At 37.4% G+C, this 16,463-nt stretch overlaps 1 protein-coding gene across 1 annotated transcript in view; it reads right to left on the bottom strand.

Annotated features, from left to right (window-relative positions):
• Positions 1–2,596: 2,596 nt before the first annotated feature.
• Positions 2,597–16,463, bottom strand: part of Cpne8 (copine 8) — a 214,695-nt gene continuing 200,828 nt past the window's right edge. Inside the window, exons 20-21 of the mRNA XM_010629775.2 lie at positions 12,763–12,836; positions 2,597–4,214 (exon numbers count right to left, since the gene is read on the bottom strand). Of these exons, the coding sequence (XP_010628077.1) occupies positions 4,026–4,214; positions 12,763–12,836 (263 nt within the window). The 3' untranslated portion in view covers positions 2,597–4,025. The remainder of the gene's footprint in view (positions 4,215–12,762; positions 12,837–16,463) is intronic.

Genomic DNA, 16,463 nt, shown 5'->3' with positions numbered 1-16,463 from the left:
AGTGAATAACTTTGTGATGAGAAAATCATGAGGTCATGGCTTTAAAATCAAATGAGCAAATTGACAGATCAGTTTGCTCTTGGTTTTTCCATGGCAGGAGCTGAGCAGTCATCTTCCTCTTCAATTTTGACATCCAGACCCTCACCCAAGCTCAGGAACCAAGAGCGGGGGGTGGTAGTGGGGGTTAATAGGCTCACAGAGCATGAGATGAGCTCTGCCTTGTGAAGTTTAAAGAAATGTCCTCAAAAACTGTTCAGAATTGTGTGATATGAATTAAGACTAGTATGTCTTAGGGGCCAGGGATGTAGCTCGGTGGCACTGCGCCTGCCTCGGAAGCACAAGGGTGTGAGTTCAATCCCTAGTACCAAGAGAAACCAAAAACAAGAACAACAAAAAACAAAAACAAAACTAGTGTATCTTAGCTGTAATCTTGAGTACAAACTTCATGCTGGAGGGTTTCTGTATATTGCGTATGTTTAAGGACAAATGAGACTTCCATATAGCAAAGTAGTTCCTGGGTCATATCAATGTAAAGAAAAGCAATTTTGTTTGGTGCCTTTTTCACAGTACTAGGTATTGTAAAAATATATATGCTGTACTTCTCCTGGGTGCCTCCTCAATTTAGGTTGTGAAACCTGAAATCTGAGATCTAAATATTGCCAGGAGAATCATCTACTGAATGACTTATAAACACAGACTGTTAAACACTTGTGCTGATTTTCTAGTTTCTCCTCTGACATCTTCAAAGGATGCCTTTACACACATATGTATGCTCCATGATCTACCAAATCTTGCCTTGTCCAAATACCCTTTTTATTTTATTTTGTTAGTTGAATGCTAATGTTCCATGATGCTGGACTTTATTTTGGAAAGTATTTAAGATGCATTTAACATCTTAAAATCATATGCTACCAGGAGATCTGATGAAGAAAGGACTTTAGGAAACAACTCTAGGTTCAGAGTTTGCAGCATGTTTACCAAATATACTTATTACTGCTTAAAAGTTCCATCTCTTTTGTCTTGGCAGCTCCTGTATATGTAGAATGAAAGACTATCTATTAAATAACATTAAGGTATCAGGGGAGCAAAGAGGAGAGCTTGATGGGAAGATGGGGTGCAGGGTAGCCCTACAGTGGTGTAGAGGAGGGGAAGGCTTCTAGAATTGTACTCATTCTAAGAAATAATAGCTAAACTTTGATTCTGTGCTTGAAGTGTCTCCTCCTCCTCCAACCACTGCCATTCTCAGTGGGAGTCATGCCCGCCTCTTTTCTCCTGTACCACATGGCACAAGAGAGAATTTAAAAAGCAGTCATGGAATCATCTGACATCCACTAATTGCAGCAGCTGCGCACCCCACTGCACATCAAACTGAGAAGGATTCAAACTTTTCTCATATGCAGATGTTGCTGAGTAGTAGTAGTAAGGGTGGGGAGATTAAGTTGCGCCTCCACTTAAGATGCGTGCAATGATGAGTTCGCACAAGGGACTGATGGCTCTGAGCTGAAGCTAAAGAGCACAGTTAAGAGGAGTTGAGGGTTGAGCTGGAAAATAGAAAGGCTGTTCTGAGTGGGCACCAGAGAAGACAGCCCACTGAGAGGAACATGGGCACCGTCACGTAGATGCTTGATTGACCCAGGTTGGTTTGGGGAAAAGTGATGCAATAGGTACAAAGTTTTCACTTGAGAAGCAATGAGAATTGATACAAAATAACTGAGTAAGATCTGGTGGTGGAGATGATGGAGGAGGAGGAGACCAAGGTTCACTGTGGGGATAAAATGGTAAATGGAGGCTTCGGTGTGGAGGAAGGGAATGGAGTTAGGAGGAGGAGGACAGCATCCAAAGCCTCTGGGATCCCTAAGGTCCCTGTCCCTCATCGGGAATTTATTTCTGAGGCAGGTTTTCTGACTTGCATCTGTCCCTCTTCTCTCAGTAAAAACTGCTCTTGTTGTTTCTTATCTAAAGCCAGAGTAAATCTGATGATGCCTAGTTTGTAGGTACAGCTACTCGTATAGATTTGAAATTATGGAGTATGTTTCTGGGACTTTTTATTGCACCTAACCTAACAGCAAAGAATTTAAGTGGTTAGAACAAATATTTTCATGATGAGCTTTTCTCAAGTTAGTGTTGCACAATTGTTCCTTCTAGTCTTGGTGTCTTCATTTATAATGAAGAAGTAGGACCTGCTATTTTCTAGTCTCACACACAGAATGAACGTCATATGCTTCTGGCTATCATTCTCAGCCTCACAAAAGGTGAGATTTGCTCTTCTCCTAACCATGTATTCCTACTATGTTTGGCTACCTTATTATTTGAAAGAGGACATGTATACCTTTCACTTTCTCTGGTCAGTCCAAAGAAAACTGACTGATGTTTGACAAGAAAACTATATTGATGATATTTATTCTTGGTGCTTGGACTGGTGAATGAAGGTAAATTTAAAAACTTAAAATAGACTGGCATAAATATTTAAGGTAAGAAAATCATCAGACTCAGTATCATTCATAAATGAAATGGACAAAGCAAATAGTTATTCTTTTTAAATATTTTAATACATACCTAAAAATGAACAATTTAGTATTAGTTTTGTAATGGTTTCTGTTAGATATGTGTACATGTATATTTTTTTCAATAAAATAGTTTCATGCTTATAAAAGTCACCCTAGGTCAAGGTGGGATTAAGAACAACATATAGTAGAAATAAACCAAGTAATAAATTGGGTATAGATAAGGAAAAACATTATAAAGCAGTTACATTGTTGACACAAAAGAAAAATAAATGAATATACTTTTCTAATTTTTGAAGGCAATTCACAATCATTTCCAGGAATTCTGTGAGAATTTAAGGCCATTTGTTCTGAAGAAATGCTTTAATTTAGACACAACTTCACAGAACTATAAAAACTGTACATGCAAAACCTCTTTACAGTTCATTGTGGAGTGGACAGGCAGGTCAGTAAATGCAGTAGGTTATTTCACAAAGGTGTTGTGCACTAAGTCACATGGTCGTATATACTGAACTGGAAATTTCACAAAAGACTCCAGCCTGTGCACCCTGTGAGGAGGCGTGTAATGCTGACAAGTAATCCCAATTCGAGAGCCAGTATCCCTTTGAATTAAAATATCTAGACAAGATGCAATTGGAATAAAAAGTTTAAAACATCTGCTACATGATTCATAGTTAAATATTATTGGATTTCAGTCCTTCTAAACAACACTGCAATATAAGGGTGCTACTTACACTTACTATTTTCTGTGCATTTACAGTCCACAATGTTTGACACTTTATTATTTCTACTTAGGGTTACAAAACATAAACTGACTGCAGTCTAAATTTAGAACCCAAGCTCCACAAAATATGCGTGTCCTTACAGGGTACACATCTGCTAAGCTTAAACGCCCACACTTGGCAAAAGTTGTAAAAAACTTTATTACGGATCAATTCAGTTCCTAAGAAATATGAAGCATCTTTCTCTTCCCGTACTTACAATTGTGTTTGTCCAGTCATTCATTCAAAGAGATATTGCTCTTGTGATTACAGCTATTGCAATTTAGAAGACAAAGGATTCAATATCCAAAACTCTTATTCTTAAGAACAGTTATAAAAGTATTGAAATTTAAAAAGTAGTAACATGTAAACATTGATACAGAGAGACTGCTCTCTTATATATACAGCAGTCGAAGACAGTATTTCAGTTAAAAACATAGTTTGTGCTTTTTCCCAACAATACATTGGAAATTAGCTGTTTTGTCCCAAAGGAAAACAGAAAGATTCAGAGAAGAAGACATCCGTATTTTGCTTCAAGCATTTAAACAAGTTTTCTGTTGCTCATGCAACAACCATATTTACAGTTTTGGTTTAGGAAGAAAATTAATTTTGGATCCAAGAAAGCACATAAACTAGAACTGCTGAACCCAAACTGAGGAAAGTATCTCATTCCCTGGTTCGTTACAGAGCACCAGGCGCAGAACGTAACTCAGCAGCTCTCACCGACGCGTGGCTGACGTGGGGAGCGTTGGGGGTACAGTCATATCTGCGTCTGCAACACGTGTGTAGGTGGGGTATACGGGGGAGGCGCAGGTGACGGCTTGATGCCCCGGGCCCTCATATAGGAGAGAAACTGCTCCGGGATCTCGGCCAGGACATCTTTAGCCAGTCTAGCCATGCTCAGGATGTGGTTTCCACTTCGGTCAATATAATCCCTGAATGGTACAAACTAACAAGCGAGAGAAGGTAATTACGCGTGATTAGAAAGCTCTGTCACAGACACAAACATCAGCGTGTGTAAATGTTTCATTGCAGAAGTTTGGAAGCCCAGAATAAGAATGAGGTGACTAAGAATTGTTGGGATAGATACCCTAGGTAGGGAAAACGAGAGGACCGCCCGCCCCAGAAGTTTTGACAGTTACACAGGCCTAACCACCTGTGAAGGACCGACAGCTTGCGGTCGCACTTCTCTTACAGCTGTACCCAGCAAAGCTTATTTTGCAGAAGCTAAGGAAAAAAGAAACCTAACCGTAGAATGTGAAAAGCTCCTAAAGACCCTTCCTCGTCCTCCCAAGTAATGAGTCAGTCAACCAAACCAGCAGGGGCGTCCTCAGCCCAGAGGCCGGCCCGGCCCCCACATGGGTAAAGTGAACACCCCGAGCCCACCCTCAAAGGTGGTTTCCTTTCGGGCACCCTGCCTGTCTCTCTGAGAGAAGGCAGCTATACTCCTGCATCTCGCTATACTAAAGTATAAACTTTGCTTCTTCCACGACCTTGTGTGTAGCTGGGAGAGTCAGGCCCCGGATCACTGAGTCTCCACCCACAAGAGAATTCACATTTAAAAATTTGACAGTAAACCCAACAATAACCCAAACTTTCTGATCTGCACATTACCTAAAAACGGATGTAATTCTCTTGTTTGTTTGCCATTAACTCATTCATGCTACCTGGTCCTGATTATGCACATTATGTTGCTACGTATGTTCTGCATTTTGGGGGTTCTCTACGTAGACTGAGGGGCCTAAGGATGAAAAGGTTTGCTTTTCCATCTCACGGATGTAATATAAGTCAAATGGAGCTGCTGATGCAAAATTATTACCTCACACAGCATAAGGACAACTACTACCCGATTCAGTGTAAAATACTGGGTGGTTTCAACACATTATTTTAAATTATTACCTAGATATTACATGCACAATAAATGTAAAATTTAAATATCCACTATCAAAAGAAATCTGAAGTATTCACTATATTGAACCTTGCCCCATATTTTGTTTGTTTGTTTGTTTTGGTTTTTTTGAGATGAGGGGTCTCACTATGTAGAGACTGACCTGGAACTAACTATGTAGCCCAGGCTGGTCTCCAACTCACAGTGATCCTCCTGCCTCAGCCTCCTGAGTGCTGGGATTACAGGTGCGTGCCACCACACCTGGCCATATTTTGATTTTTTATACTTATTATTCGGGAAGGTAAAAAAAAAAAGATTTTGGCTTGAGATTTTGGTCTACTTATTTAAATATCATAATTCTTAGTTTTATACAATCTGAAAATGATTGTTCTATCTTTACATAAGTAATTATGTGAGAGGCCTTACAGCTGAATATCACATACTCCAGCAATAGATTGCTTGATTCTCCTCTCATTTAGGATGGGTACTTAACAAACGCTGTGCTGTTTCAGGGAATCGGCTTAATCTGTCTAGGAACACCATGATTCTCGAGGCAACCTGGAAGTGGTTGGGATTGTTAGTGCTGTGATAGTTTGGAGCAAAATAATTTTTGATCTTCAGAGACAAGGCACAGTGAAGACATTTTAGGATGTTGAAATAGTTGAGTGCGGTGTTTGAAAGTTTGAATCACATCAGTTTTTTCTGTCCAAGGAAAGGGAGAGCAAGAATATCCCAATCTTTTACTGTAATATAACTGTTTTATATTTATTTTGAAAAGCTTGCATTTGGCTAAAATGTCATTCAAGATGTGCTTTTACAAAGTAACCATTATTAGGAAGCATAAAATGATCAAACTGCTACATATAAACCAAGTTAAAATTTTAGGGGACCAAACAGCAGATGTAATGTTTTTGATGCAGTGAAAGCATTCTCTTTTAAAAGAAGAATAGAAAATTACTACTTGCTTTTAAAAGAAGACACTTTATACACAGAAGCATACCTATGTCACCATGATTCTACCCAATGTTATCATGTGGAAAACTCAGGGTGGGGTTTAAAAGCTGTGATACAAAAGCGAAACATCTTTTACTCTTGAAGGTCACTAAGTTAGGGGAAGGAAAAACTAACAGTAAATACAGTTTCGCTGAGACGAGAAACAAGGTGGACGTGAAGTTTAGTGAAGCCATATTACCTCATTATGGTTGCAACTTCACTATTTAGCAAAAATCATAGAGGTACAAAAGAAAAACATCAGGTTTATTTTTTCTGGAAAACTAAAATTATGAAGCGAGAAACTCGGAGTCATAATTAAAGTTGAGTAACAAAAAGGTAACTATAGTGGTAGTTTACATGTTATTCCATACATTTTAGAAGGCACAACATTCAAAAATTAACAGTAATGTTGGTGCACCTATCTTGGAAATGACCTTCTTAAAATGGTTCAGTTCTTTGAAAATGTATTGCTGATATATTCTTTTCAGGGAGACAGGTATACCTGTTTCCTAGTTGGTGCCTCTTTAGGAAAGGGGAGACTGCATATCTGTGTTCTTTACTAAAGTTCATTTGATTCCTTTTATTTCTACCACACCATGAAAATTACACTTCACTTATCTTTTTATCCCTATTCTCCCAAACTCTGGAATTAGACTAATGTTTAAGGTCTGGTTCTGCTACTCATGACCTACATGATCTTGGGCAAGTTGTTTTCCAATCTCTGTCTCAGTTTCCTCCTCTTTGAAATGAAGATAGTGATTATAATATCTAACTCATTAGGTCGTTGAATTAAATTGATATATAAGGCATGTAAAAGAGTTAAATTCAAGTACCATATGTGATAGTACCACTATCCTCAGTACTATCACTTCCTTGCTATTTATATCATCAAAATAAAAATGAAGCTATTTGCTGAATAGTTTTCTACTTCCATTCACAGCAAACAGTAAATAGGATATCCATCTTATTTAAATTTTAGTGCAATTGTAGCTAATGAAAGCAATAATTTGTAGACTTCTGTTTTTTTGTTTTTTTTTTGGTACTGGGAATCGAACTCGGGTCCTTGGGCTTGTGAGGCAGGCCACCAAACCACTTGAGCTAAATCCCCAGCTGACGTGTTTTAAAACATTTTTTCACTTTTCTCGAAAGTGGAAGGGTGTAGAAATTTTTACTATTAAAGTTAATTAAAATTCATTTTTAAGATACTCTAGAACAGTGATGGCGAACCTCTTAGAGCTCTCAGTGAGACAAAGAGCGGGCTGTCGCGTGGGTGCCATGGGTTCACCACCATTGCTCTAGAAGGTCAAAGTTAAAGTTGCACAATCATATTCTCCAAACATACAGTTCTAATCAGTTTTTAAACCTGGTTATAAAGAGAGAATAATAAGTCCTACTTTTCAACCTAAGATGGGTGAGGGTATTATATTTTACTTAGGCTTGAGGTACAGAGTTGTAAGGTGCCCCTTAAATCCCGGTTTGACAATCATTGTCATATCAAGTCACAGTTGGCAAGAACTTACCTCACCCTACATGTATGTTGAAAGAAGAAAAAGATGTTCAGAGCTTTCTACTCTTTAAACCTAGAGTAGCTAAATCTTTTCCAAAGGAACATTAATTTCTTTGCTTAAATCATGAAATACTGTGAGAAACAACTGACAAATGACTCATTTCCTTTACACCCAATTATGTCAAATTTTACAGCTTTCATGACAAAATATGCTCTCATTTTTTCTTGGAGGATTGCTCATATCCTTCTACCACTACAGCCCACCCCCGCAATATCTCAGACCAATGTTTGTTTTGTTGCCCAATCTCTCATTTCTGAGTCTGGTACCTGAGAATGCTGTAAAACATTCCCACACATGCATGCTGACCACCAAAACTCAGACCCTTAAAATGTATGCTCAATTTAGAAGAATAAATCAACTTTCATTTTACACTAATTTAACACATTCATATGATGAATGCAAATAAAATGCATTCTCCTGTGCAGAAAATATGGTATCCCTGGTACTCCACATCTTTCTTTCACCATCCACATCCACCCAGTGTAAGGAAAATGTTCCACGTGGCTGTTGTAATGGCTGGCTTTGCCTATTTGCAAAAACCAGTTTGAATCACTTTGGGCAAATGGGCTTTTAGTTGATGCCCTGCTCAATTTTGTTTGATTGTTCCTACTGTGCAGAGCTCCATTAGTGATTTTTTTGAGTCTAAGCCTTCAAGGTTACTATTCTCCTTTTAATGGAAAATATAATTTAAATATAATTTTCAAGGAAATGATAGGCTGGCCAGCATCTGCATGCAGCCAAGAAAAACGGGCATGACATTATACACAACAGCCACTCCACAGCACAAACAAGCAAATAGTATCTTAAGTCAATAAATGTAAAGGCATTTCAAGTCACTTAGGTTTTAGAATAACCACTATAGGAACTTATCCTGCTTAGGGTTTATATAGTTATATTAGGTCGAACCTTGAGGCAATGAGACTTTACCACACACAAGATTTACTACAGGGTGATCGATCAAGATAGAGCTTGAAATAGTGACGTACGAAGAGCCTTTCCTAGTCGACTGAGTCATTATTTGAACTCCAATTCAACTGACTCTGACACATTCGACCCTATCATAGCGTGAATCTGGGAAATGATTCCAACAATAACATTTTTTTTTAGAATTTTGCCTTTAAGGAGAGCAGGTGCATTACAATAGAAAGAGCATAGGTCTTACGATCAGAACTTTATTGGTAAATTGAATCTCCCAATGTATGACTCAAATAACTTTGTACAAGTTGTTTCACTTTCCATCTTGGACCATGATTTCTTTATGTATAAATGACTGTGAGACAAAAAGTAATCAATATGTTTAAAAGATAAAAATTACACAGGAACAAAGTGAAAGAAGGGAGAATTAGTTCAAGGATGGTGAGTGAACACTTTGGAGGAGGCTTTGTAGGATTTCCAGGTGAAAAAGCCCAGATTAAATGACAAGATAGAATAAAAGCGAGAATCTTAGGGAGAGTGTAATGAAAGACAGCCTATTTGTCTAGAGGAAGTATATTGTGCTCGTGTGTATAACAGTCACAGAGGAAAACTAAGGTCAGGTAGGTATAGAGAATTTTAAATGTCATCTTGACGTTTTAGAATCAAAGCTATACAAAATACCTTTTATAACCAGACATGTTAGGATTAAATCCAGGTTCTGTCATTAGCTATGGATTATGGACAAGGAAAATTTGAACTCCACTTTTATTTTATGGTAATCAGGTATGTCACATAACATTAAGAAGTGAGTGACGTAATGCTGTAGCTCTTAGCTTGTTCACTGGTTTCATGGGTTCTGATGCAAGAAGAGGAAACTTGCCAAAGATCAAGGTGGCATATATCTGTAATCTAAACTCTCTGGGAGGCCAAGACAGGAGGATTGCAAGTTTGAGTCTAGCTCGGACAACGTAGCGACTTGTTGAGATTCTATCTCAATAAAGGGGGGGCGCTGCAGAATGGGGATTCAGCTCAGTAGCACTGCCCCTGCCTTTTAAGAGCAAGGTCCTGAGTTCAATCCCCAATACTGGAAAAAAAAAAAAAAAGGATTACACATATAGCTCAGCATGAAGGCACCAGCTATAATCCCCAGTGCTGCTAGCTAAATAAATAGAAATGTACATAATTATACTAATACGTCAATGTTGATATGATATACATCTGTTGATGTGAAAATCACAACCTCATGGGCACAGAGATGGAAATTGGAATTTACAGATAATGAAATAAAAGCTAACATATTTAATGACTTGTTCAAGTTCAGAATTACACAATTATACTTTTCATACATTATGAGGATCCTATCTCAATATTCTGTCCAGTGTAGTATATCCATTGAGACTAGCTTCATAATCAAGGACAGTCTAAATTTTTATAGATGCAAATAGGCATGACCTTTAGTTTTCACAGACATAATATACTGGTCCTTATCAAGGAAACTTTACTGATGTGAGTGATCTGGGCTACTTCCTAAGGACCAAGTAACAAGTTTCTCTTAAACCTCATTTAAATGAAACTCTGAGATAACAGGTTTCTCCTGCTAGTTTTATAAAAATGCATTACAATAGCAATGTAACAAATTTTAAAGGACTTCACATTTACACTTTCCTTCTGTAATCTGATTTTTTAAGAAACCGTGAGACTAATATTATGGAGAGCTATTAAGTAAAATATAATTATTTGGACTTAAAATTATGACAAGGTTAAGGTGAATAATTATGAGAAAAAACACCATGATGTCACTTGATTCTCTTTCTCAGAACCTTGTGCTTAGTATGTACGATATGCATGTGTTTTCTATTCTGTGAAATCTATTAGGTTGAAAAGTAATGATCATTTAAAAAATTCACATAGTTATTAAAATTAATTTTGCTGACTGATAAAGAACAACTTTTACCTTAATAAACGTTACTTTTATGACCGTATTTGTACATTAATTTATATTTTCTCCTTATAGCGTTTTGCTGCATTTTATCAAGTTCTATTTCACAAATGTATTTTGTACAGCTTATATCCATTTTCACAACACTATTTATCTTGCAGAACCCTGAAATCTAGAGAGCTTTTCCAAGTGAGGATTTGAATCAAATTCTATAGAATTCCAAAGAATACTCTTAATGGCTGTATTATGGGTGAAGATTAAGTCATTATTTAGGAAACAAAACTGAAATCTACTGTTTGTGCCTCTGCAATGTTTCTAACATGTGCTTCCATGATACCGAGACACCGCTCTTTTTCCTGTCTAAAAGGGTGGGCTTCGCCACCTGTGCGCTTCCTTACTTACATCCTAAAGATGGGGATTTGCTGAAGTAAGCAACTACCTTGCTGTCAATTATAAATGTTATCTGCATTTCTATTACTGTTATATTTCTATTCACTCCCCCAAATAATAGTCTGCAGTGAAATATTTTGCTTAATTCTAACATTTTCTATATGTAAAATTTATGTAAAAGGGTATAATTTACATCTCGTGGTACATATCTGCATACACACACACAAACTTTCCAATCTCTTGTTCTACTTTTCTAACCATGATCTATGAGGAAAATAAGACAATAGTTACAGTCTTTCAGGTACATTTTACACTAAGTTCATTTACTCTGGATAAATACATATTAACCCCAATGGCACAAGAAAAACCATCGAGAATCAACACATGGAATATCAAATTTAAAATCTTCCTCACAACAAAGAAAACAAACCCACAGCGCAAAGAGCCAACCTACAGAATAGGGAAAAAAATTAAAAACATTTTGCCAGCTACATATTGAACAGAAGACAAATATCCAGACTATATAAAAAATTTAAAAATTAGAACCCCCTCCAAATAAAAGACCTAATAAAAACAGGCAACTGAAATGGAGACACTTCTCAGAAGTACAAATGGCCAATAAATTCATGAAAAATGTTCATTATCTCTGCTCACTAGAGAAATGGAAATTAACACTGAGATTTCATCTGACTCCAGAAAGAATAACTATTATCAATATCAAATAACAAATGCTGGTGAAGCTGCGGGGGAAAAGGAACCCTTCTACATTAGTGGTAGGAATATTAACTACTAAAATGACTATGAGCCGGGCGCAGTGGTGCAAGCCTATAATTCCAGCCCTTGGGAGGCTGAGGCAGGAGGATTGCTGTGAGTTTGAGACCAGCCTGGGTTACATAGTTCCAGGTCAGTCTCAACTATGTAGTGAGACCCTGTCTCAATCCACCCCCAAAAAAACAACTACGAAAAATCAGTGTAGATATTCTAGCTATTCCCTTTCTAGCTATCTCCCCAAAAGAGTACGTGTGCACCCATGTTTATAGCAGCACAACACAACAGCTAATGCTTGAATGCTGCCTCAACACATGAGTGGATAAAGAAAATGCAGCATTTATAAACAATGGAGTATTGCTGTGCTATAAGGGAAGATAGTCATTTGTAAGAAAATGGATGCTCCTTTAGATCATAATGTTAAGTGAAATACATCAGATACACAAGCTTAAAATACCTTTTAAATAAGAAACCCAAAGTATAATTTAAAGGCCAAAAATCATAGATAATAGGAAACAGGGAGATATATCTTTTGCAATTGGCAGTGGGACCAAGAAATGGAGGGAAGTAGAGAGGAAAGGGAAGATAAGGGGACATAAACATAATTAAAACGTGTTATGTCCACATGACAACTACCCACACTTTCGTACTGCAAACATTTTTAACAAAAATAAAAGTGAAAAACATATATGTACTTAGTTTTCTTGAGGACTAAAGAATAAATAGATATGCTTCACTGAAAAGTCTGTAATGTTTCCAGGCTTCTCATGTTACTAAAGATCGCAATAATATTTTCTGTTCAGAAGAATGTAGGAAGAGACACTTTTTAGCAATTCCACTTTATATATTGTGAAGCAGAAGGAAAGGGAAAAGTGACTGAGTGTTCTTCTAATTCCTGAAAGTCAGTGTGCCTCGTAGGGAAATAATAAGTTAAACAGAAAATAAAACTCTTTCAATATAATTTGCTTTTTACAAATCAGAGAAGACAGGGCTCTTTATAATGAACAAAACAGATCATTTTTGTTTAGTTTCTTACCTGCACAATATCCCTCTCAGCATATTTTCCTCTAGAGGAGACTCTTACATCATCTCCATCTAATTCGACCATAGCTAGAAAATAAAATGTGATCATCAATTCAACACATTTTAGTCGTATACTTAAACTGTGGGCAAAAACATATATATGTATCTCCTGTGCCATTACAGAAAAGCTTTTGGTATCATCTCTTCATTCACTTCTCCCACAGCAGCTGACTGAGTGCACATTTCAGAAACAAAAATGAGACAAAACTTTTGCCTTGAAAGAGAGGCAGAACCAATGCACTTCAGAACAATCTTGGGTTCATCTCTCCAGTGAACAGGTTCTATCCTGGTAGGACAGGTTTCAATTTTTCTTTCTAACTTAAGAATCTTGGCAGTAACTATAGAATTTTTCAATACATGTTTGACTTCATGCTTGCTGAGAAACTACAACAAAGCAGCATATCTACATTGCCTAATTTTACTTTATCAATAAATTACAATACAAAGCGGTAGTTGGTTTTTTTGAACTGACTGGATAAAGTACGATCTTTTAATTCGGTAAGAAACAATTTTGATATTGTATAGATCAGCTGATGCTTGAGCCACATAATGTTATGCTTTAATCAAGAACATTTCTAGAGTTTATTAAGTTTTCAGTGAGAATTATCTAATTACACATGAGATGCTAATTTGTGCTTAAAGTATAATCCTGTTACTGATAATTCATTTTGTATGCACATGACATTCACCAGATTCCAGAGACTCTGTATAATGTTTGTCTCTTCACCCCCAAAATAAAGTATCACTTAGAATACAATCCTTCCTTTGTCACAATTTTTTTTTAACATTTGGATAATGCATTTGCGTTAATAAGCATTTTAAAAAGTTTTATCTTTCTACACTTGTTCACAAGTGAATGATTTGGCTAATCCATTGCTAGTTTATATAATTAGTGAGAGCCACCATTCAAAGATATGCTTAGATATACAGTACATCATAATTTTGTAAAATGTATGCATTGCAACAAGTTAAGGTAATCAACTTATCCAAAATACAAAAGACCTGGTTTTTTTTTTTTGTTTTTTTGAGACAGGTTCTCACTATGTAGTTGAGGCTCACCTGGAACTCATTACGTAGCACAGGCTAGTCTCGAACTCACAGTGATCCTCCTGCCTCAGCCTCCCGAGTACTGGGATTACAGCCGTGCACCACCATGCCTGGCTAAGACCTGTTTTTTTTTTTTTATCCTCTGCTTTATAGACATATAAATAGGGTGCTTAAATATTTTCAATATTTAATTTCTGTTTTCATCTAGGGTTGCTTTCACAATGCTCATATTACTCTGAGACATAATTGTACACTGATTGCAAAATCCCAACAAACACACTTTTCCCTTTATCATCTAATACACTATATAAACCATGTCAGTTACCCTATACTTCCTCTAAAGTGGGAGGCAAGAATCAGATGACACCCTAAGTCTCAACTTCCAGAATCCTCCACAATCTCCATTGGTCTTTGAGTGCTTCATGCCCATTAATGAAGCCAATGGTTAATTCAGGGAATCCTGTGTAATAATGAGGACCAGTGGAATACTTTCCAGCATGAACTGGAGGCTATAGCTTTAAGAGCAGGAAGAGATGAAGGTGTAGGCAGTGGAGGGCTACTCCAATCTCCAGGTTTTCAGCCTCAGCTCCCCACCAGCACCTCTCCTTGCAGAGGTGTAGGAGAGGCAGGTGTACATCTTTCCAGCCTCAGGAGACACTAGCACATTAGAATCCCTTCTACTTAGCCCTTCCTCTAACTTGAATCAAAGTAGGTAGCAGATCCCACTTTAATCGAATCTCTAATATACCTTTATGGATTCTCCTGCCTTGAGAATCTTTCTTCTTAATGAAGATGCTTTATAGAGAAGTGAAAATCACTATGGAAAATTACGCAGAGCATTTAAAATTTTTCTCATTAGACTACAGAAATAAATATGAATAGTCACTAATTTAATAATTTATTCAAAGCATAGACTGCGAAATAGCACATTTCTTACCCATGCATACAATGTCTTGTTAAAAATGTGTAGGTGTGGATTTACACGGTTAACTGACACAATCTGCAAGTGAGATTTCAGTCTTTATGTCATTCTTTATCTACGTCAGTTTATATGTGGGCTCTCTGAACATTACAGCAGACGTGGTAGTGCTGAGAGAGGATCTGTATCAGGGTAGAAGGAAATTGTAACTCACAGACTTTCTGTGTTAACATGACTATTTGTTTCCCCTTTTTCCTCAGTTATGGGAGAAGAGATGTGTTTTAAAAGGAAAGAAAGAAAAATATTTTAGAGAAGCGAGTATTGTTTCCTACCATGACAACTGACTGTTCTTTAGCACAGGACCTAGAATTTTTATCCATCCTTTTAAAACTTCTCCCACGGTGAAAGCAGAAACTACATACAGCAGTGCCCACAGGAAACCACCATTCTACTTCTGGGAGGAACTTGTGCCAAGAAAGCAACTCCCTCTTTGTCTTGAATTTTCACTTACTTTTACACCTGGAGCCAAATGAGCCCACATGAGCTGAGCTCTACCCTACGACAGGAGGCTTGGAAATAGGGGTGAGGACACTGGATCCTTGGGGGTAAAAACAGTGAAAAATTGCTTGTCAACAGGTTAACAAAATTCTTAAATTCATTTCTGGTATTAGAGCTGATATATTGCTTTGAGTGACTCCTACAGTTAGTTCAAGACCTCAGATAAGGAAAGAATGGTTAAACCTCAAACCCAAAGGAATTCATAGGAACAAAAGTAGGGGTGACCATTTGATGAGTGTACTACCCAAACAGCTGTGCCTTCCGGTCTGCATAGAAATGTGTTACCAGAAATACACACTAGGAAGGTCAGGGTTCTGTGCCCTTGAGTCACGGATGGAGGTTCTTGAACGAGAAGGGACGGAGGTTTGCCATCTCTGAGGCCATGCACCTAATAGAGGAACCTCCAAGGGAGTCTGTGAGACCTGAGATACACCCCTAAGAATGAATCCTCTGAATGCAAGAGACAACAAAAGCCACATAGGAAACTACGAGTTACTTTAGCTTAGCAGTCATGAAGTTTGTGGATAACTGATTGATGCAAATGACCAAATACAGAAAGCATTAAAAAAAAAAAAAAAAAGATGTAGCTTAGCCTTCCCGACTCTAAAGAATTCCAGGGTCAGACAGAGAGCTTTGCTTGTAGTGAGACCAACAGATTCCCTATTTTCCTTAAGGGGGTGGTGGTGAGGCAGGAATCACCCCAGTGACAATCACATTTCAGTCACCTATGTAGATAAGTTAATGGGTAATTTACCAAAAGTGGCTCCAATCATTCTAAAACTATTCTCATTTTCAAAGTTCCATGTAAAATAAATGGCCATTGCTAATAAACAAACAAACCAAACTTGAACCCAGGTAAATGTTATCTGGTCCTGTCATCACTGTTCAGCACAAAGTTGCCTAAAAAGCATTCACCTCAGGTGACTAGAAACTAATACTTCTTAAAGAAGTTGAACCCCAATCATGAGAAACACAAACATGTGTCACATAATTTAAACAAGAACTGAGCAAACAGAAAACTACTCAGTGAGCCAGTTTAGCCTAATTATGTAAGAGCTCACTAAATTTCAGCTGGTCAGTTTCATTTTTCATTTTACTTTGCTGTTTGACATGACCAAACTTATTTACAA

Source organism: Fukomys damarensis, unplaced genomic scaffold, assembly GCF_012274545.1.
Source record: "Fukomys damarensis isolate Sample0158 unplaced genomic scaffold, DMR_v1.0_HiC HiC_scaffold_15, whole genome shotgun sequence".
Lineage (NCBI taxonomy): Eukaryota > Metazoa > Chordata > Mammalia > Rodentia > Bathyergidae > Fukomys > Fukomys damarensis.
This window is presented reverse-complemented; position numbering and strand designations above follow the sequence as displayed.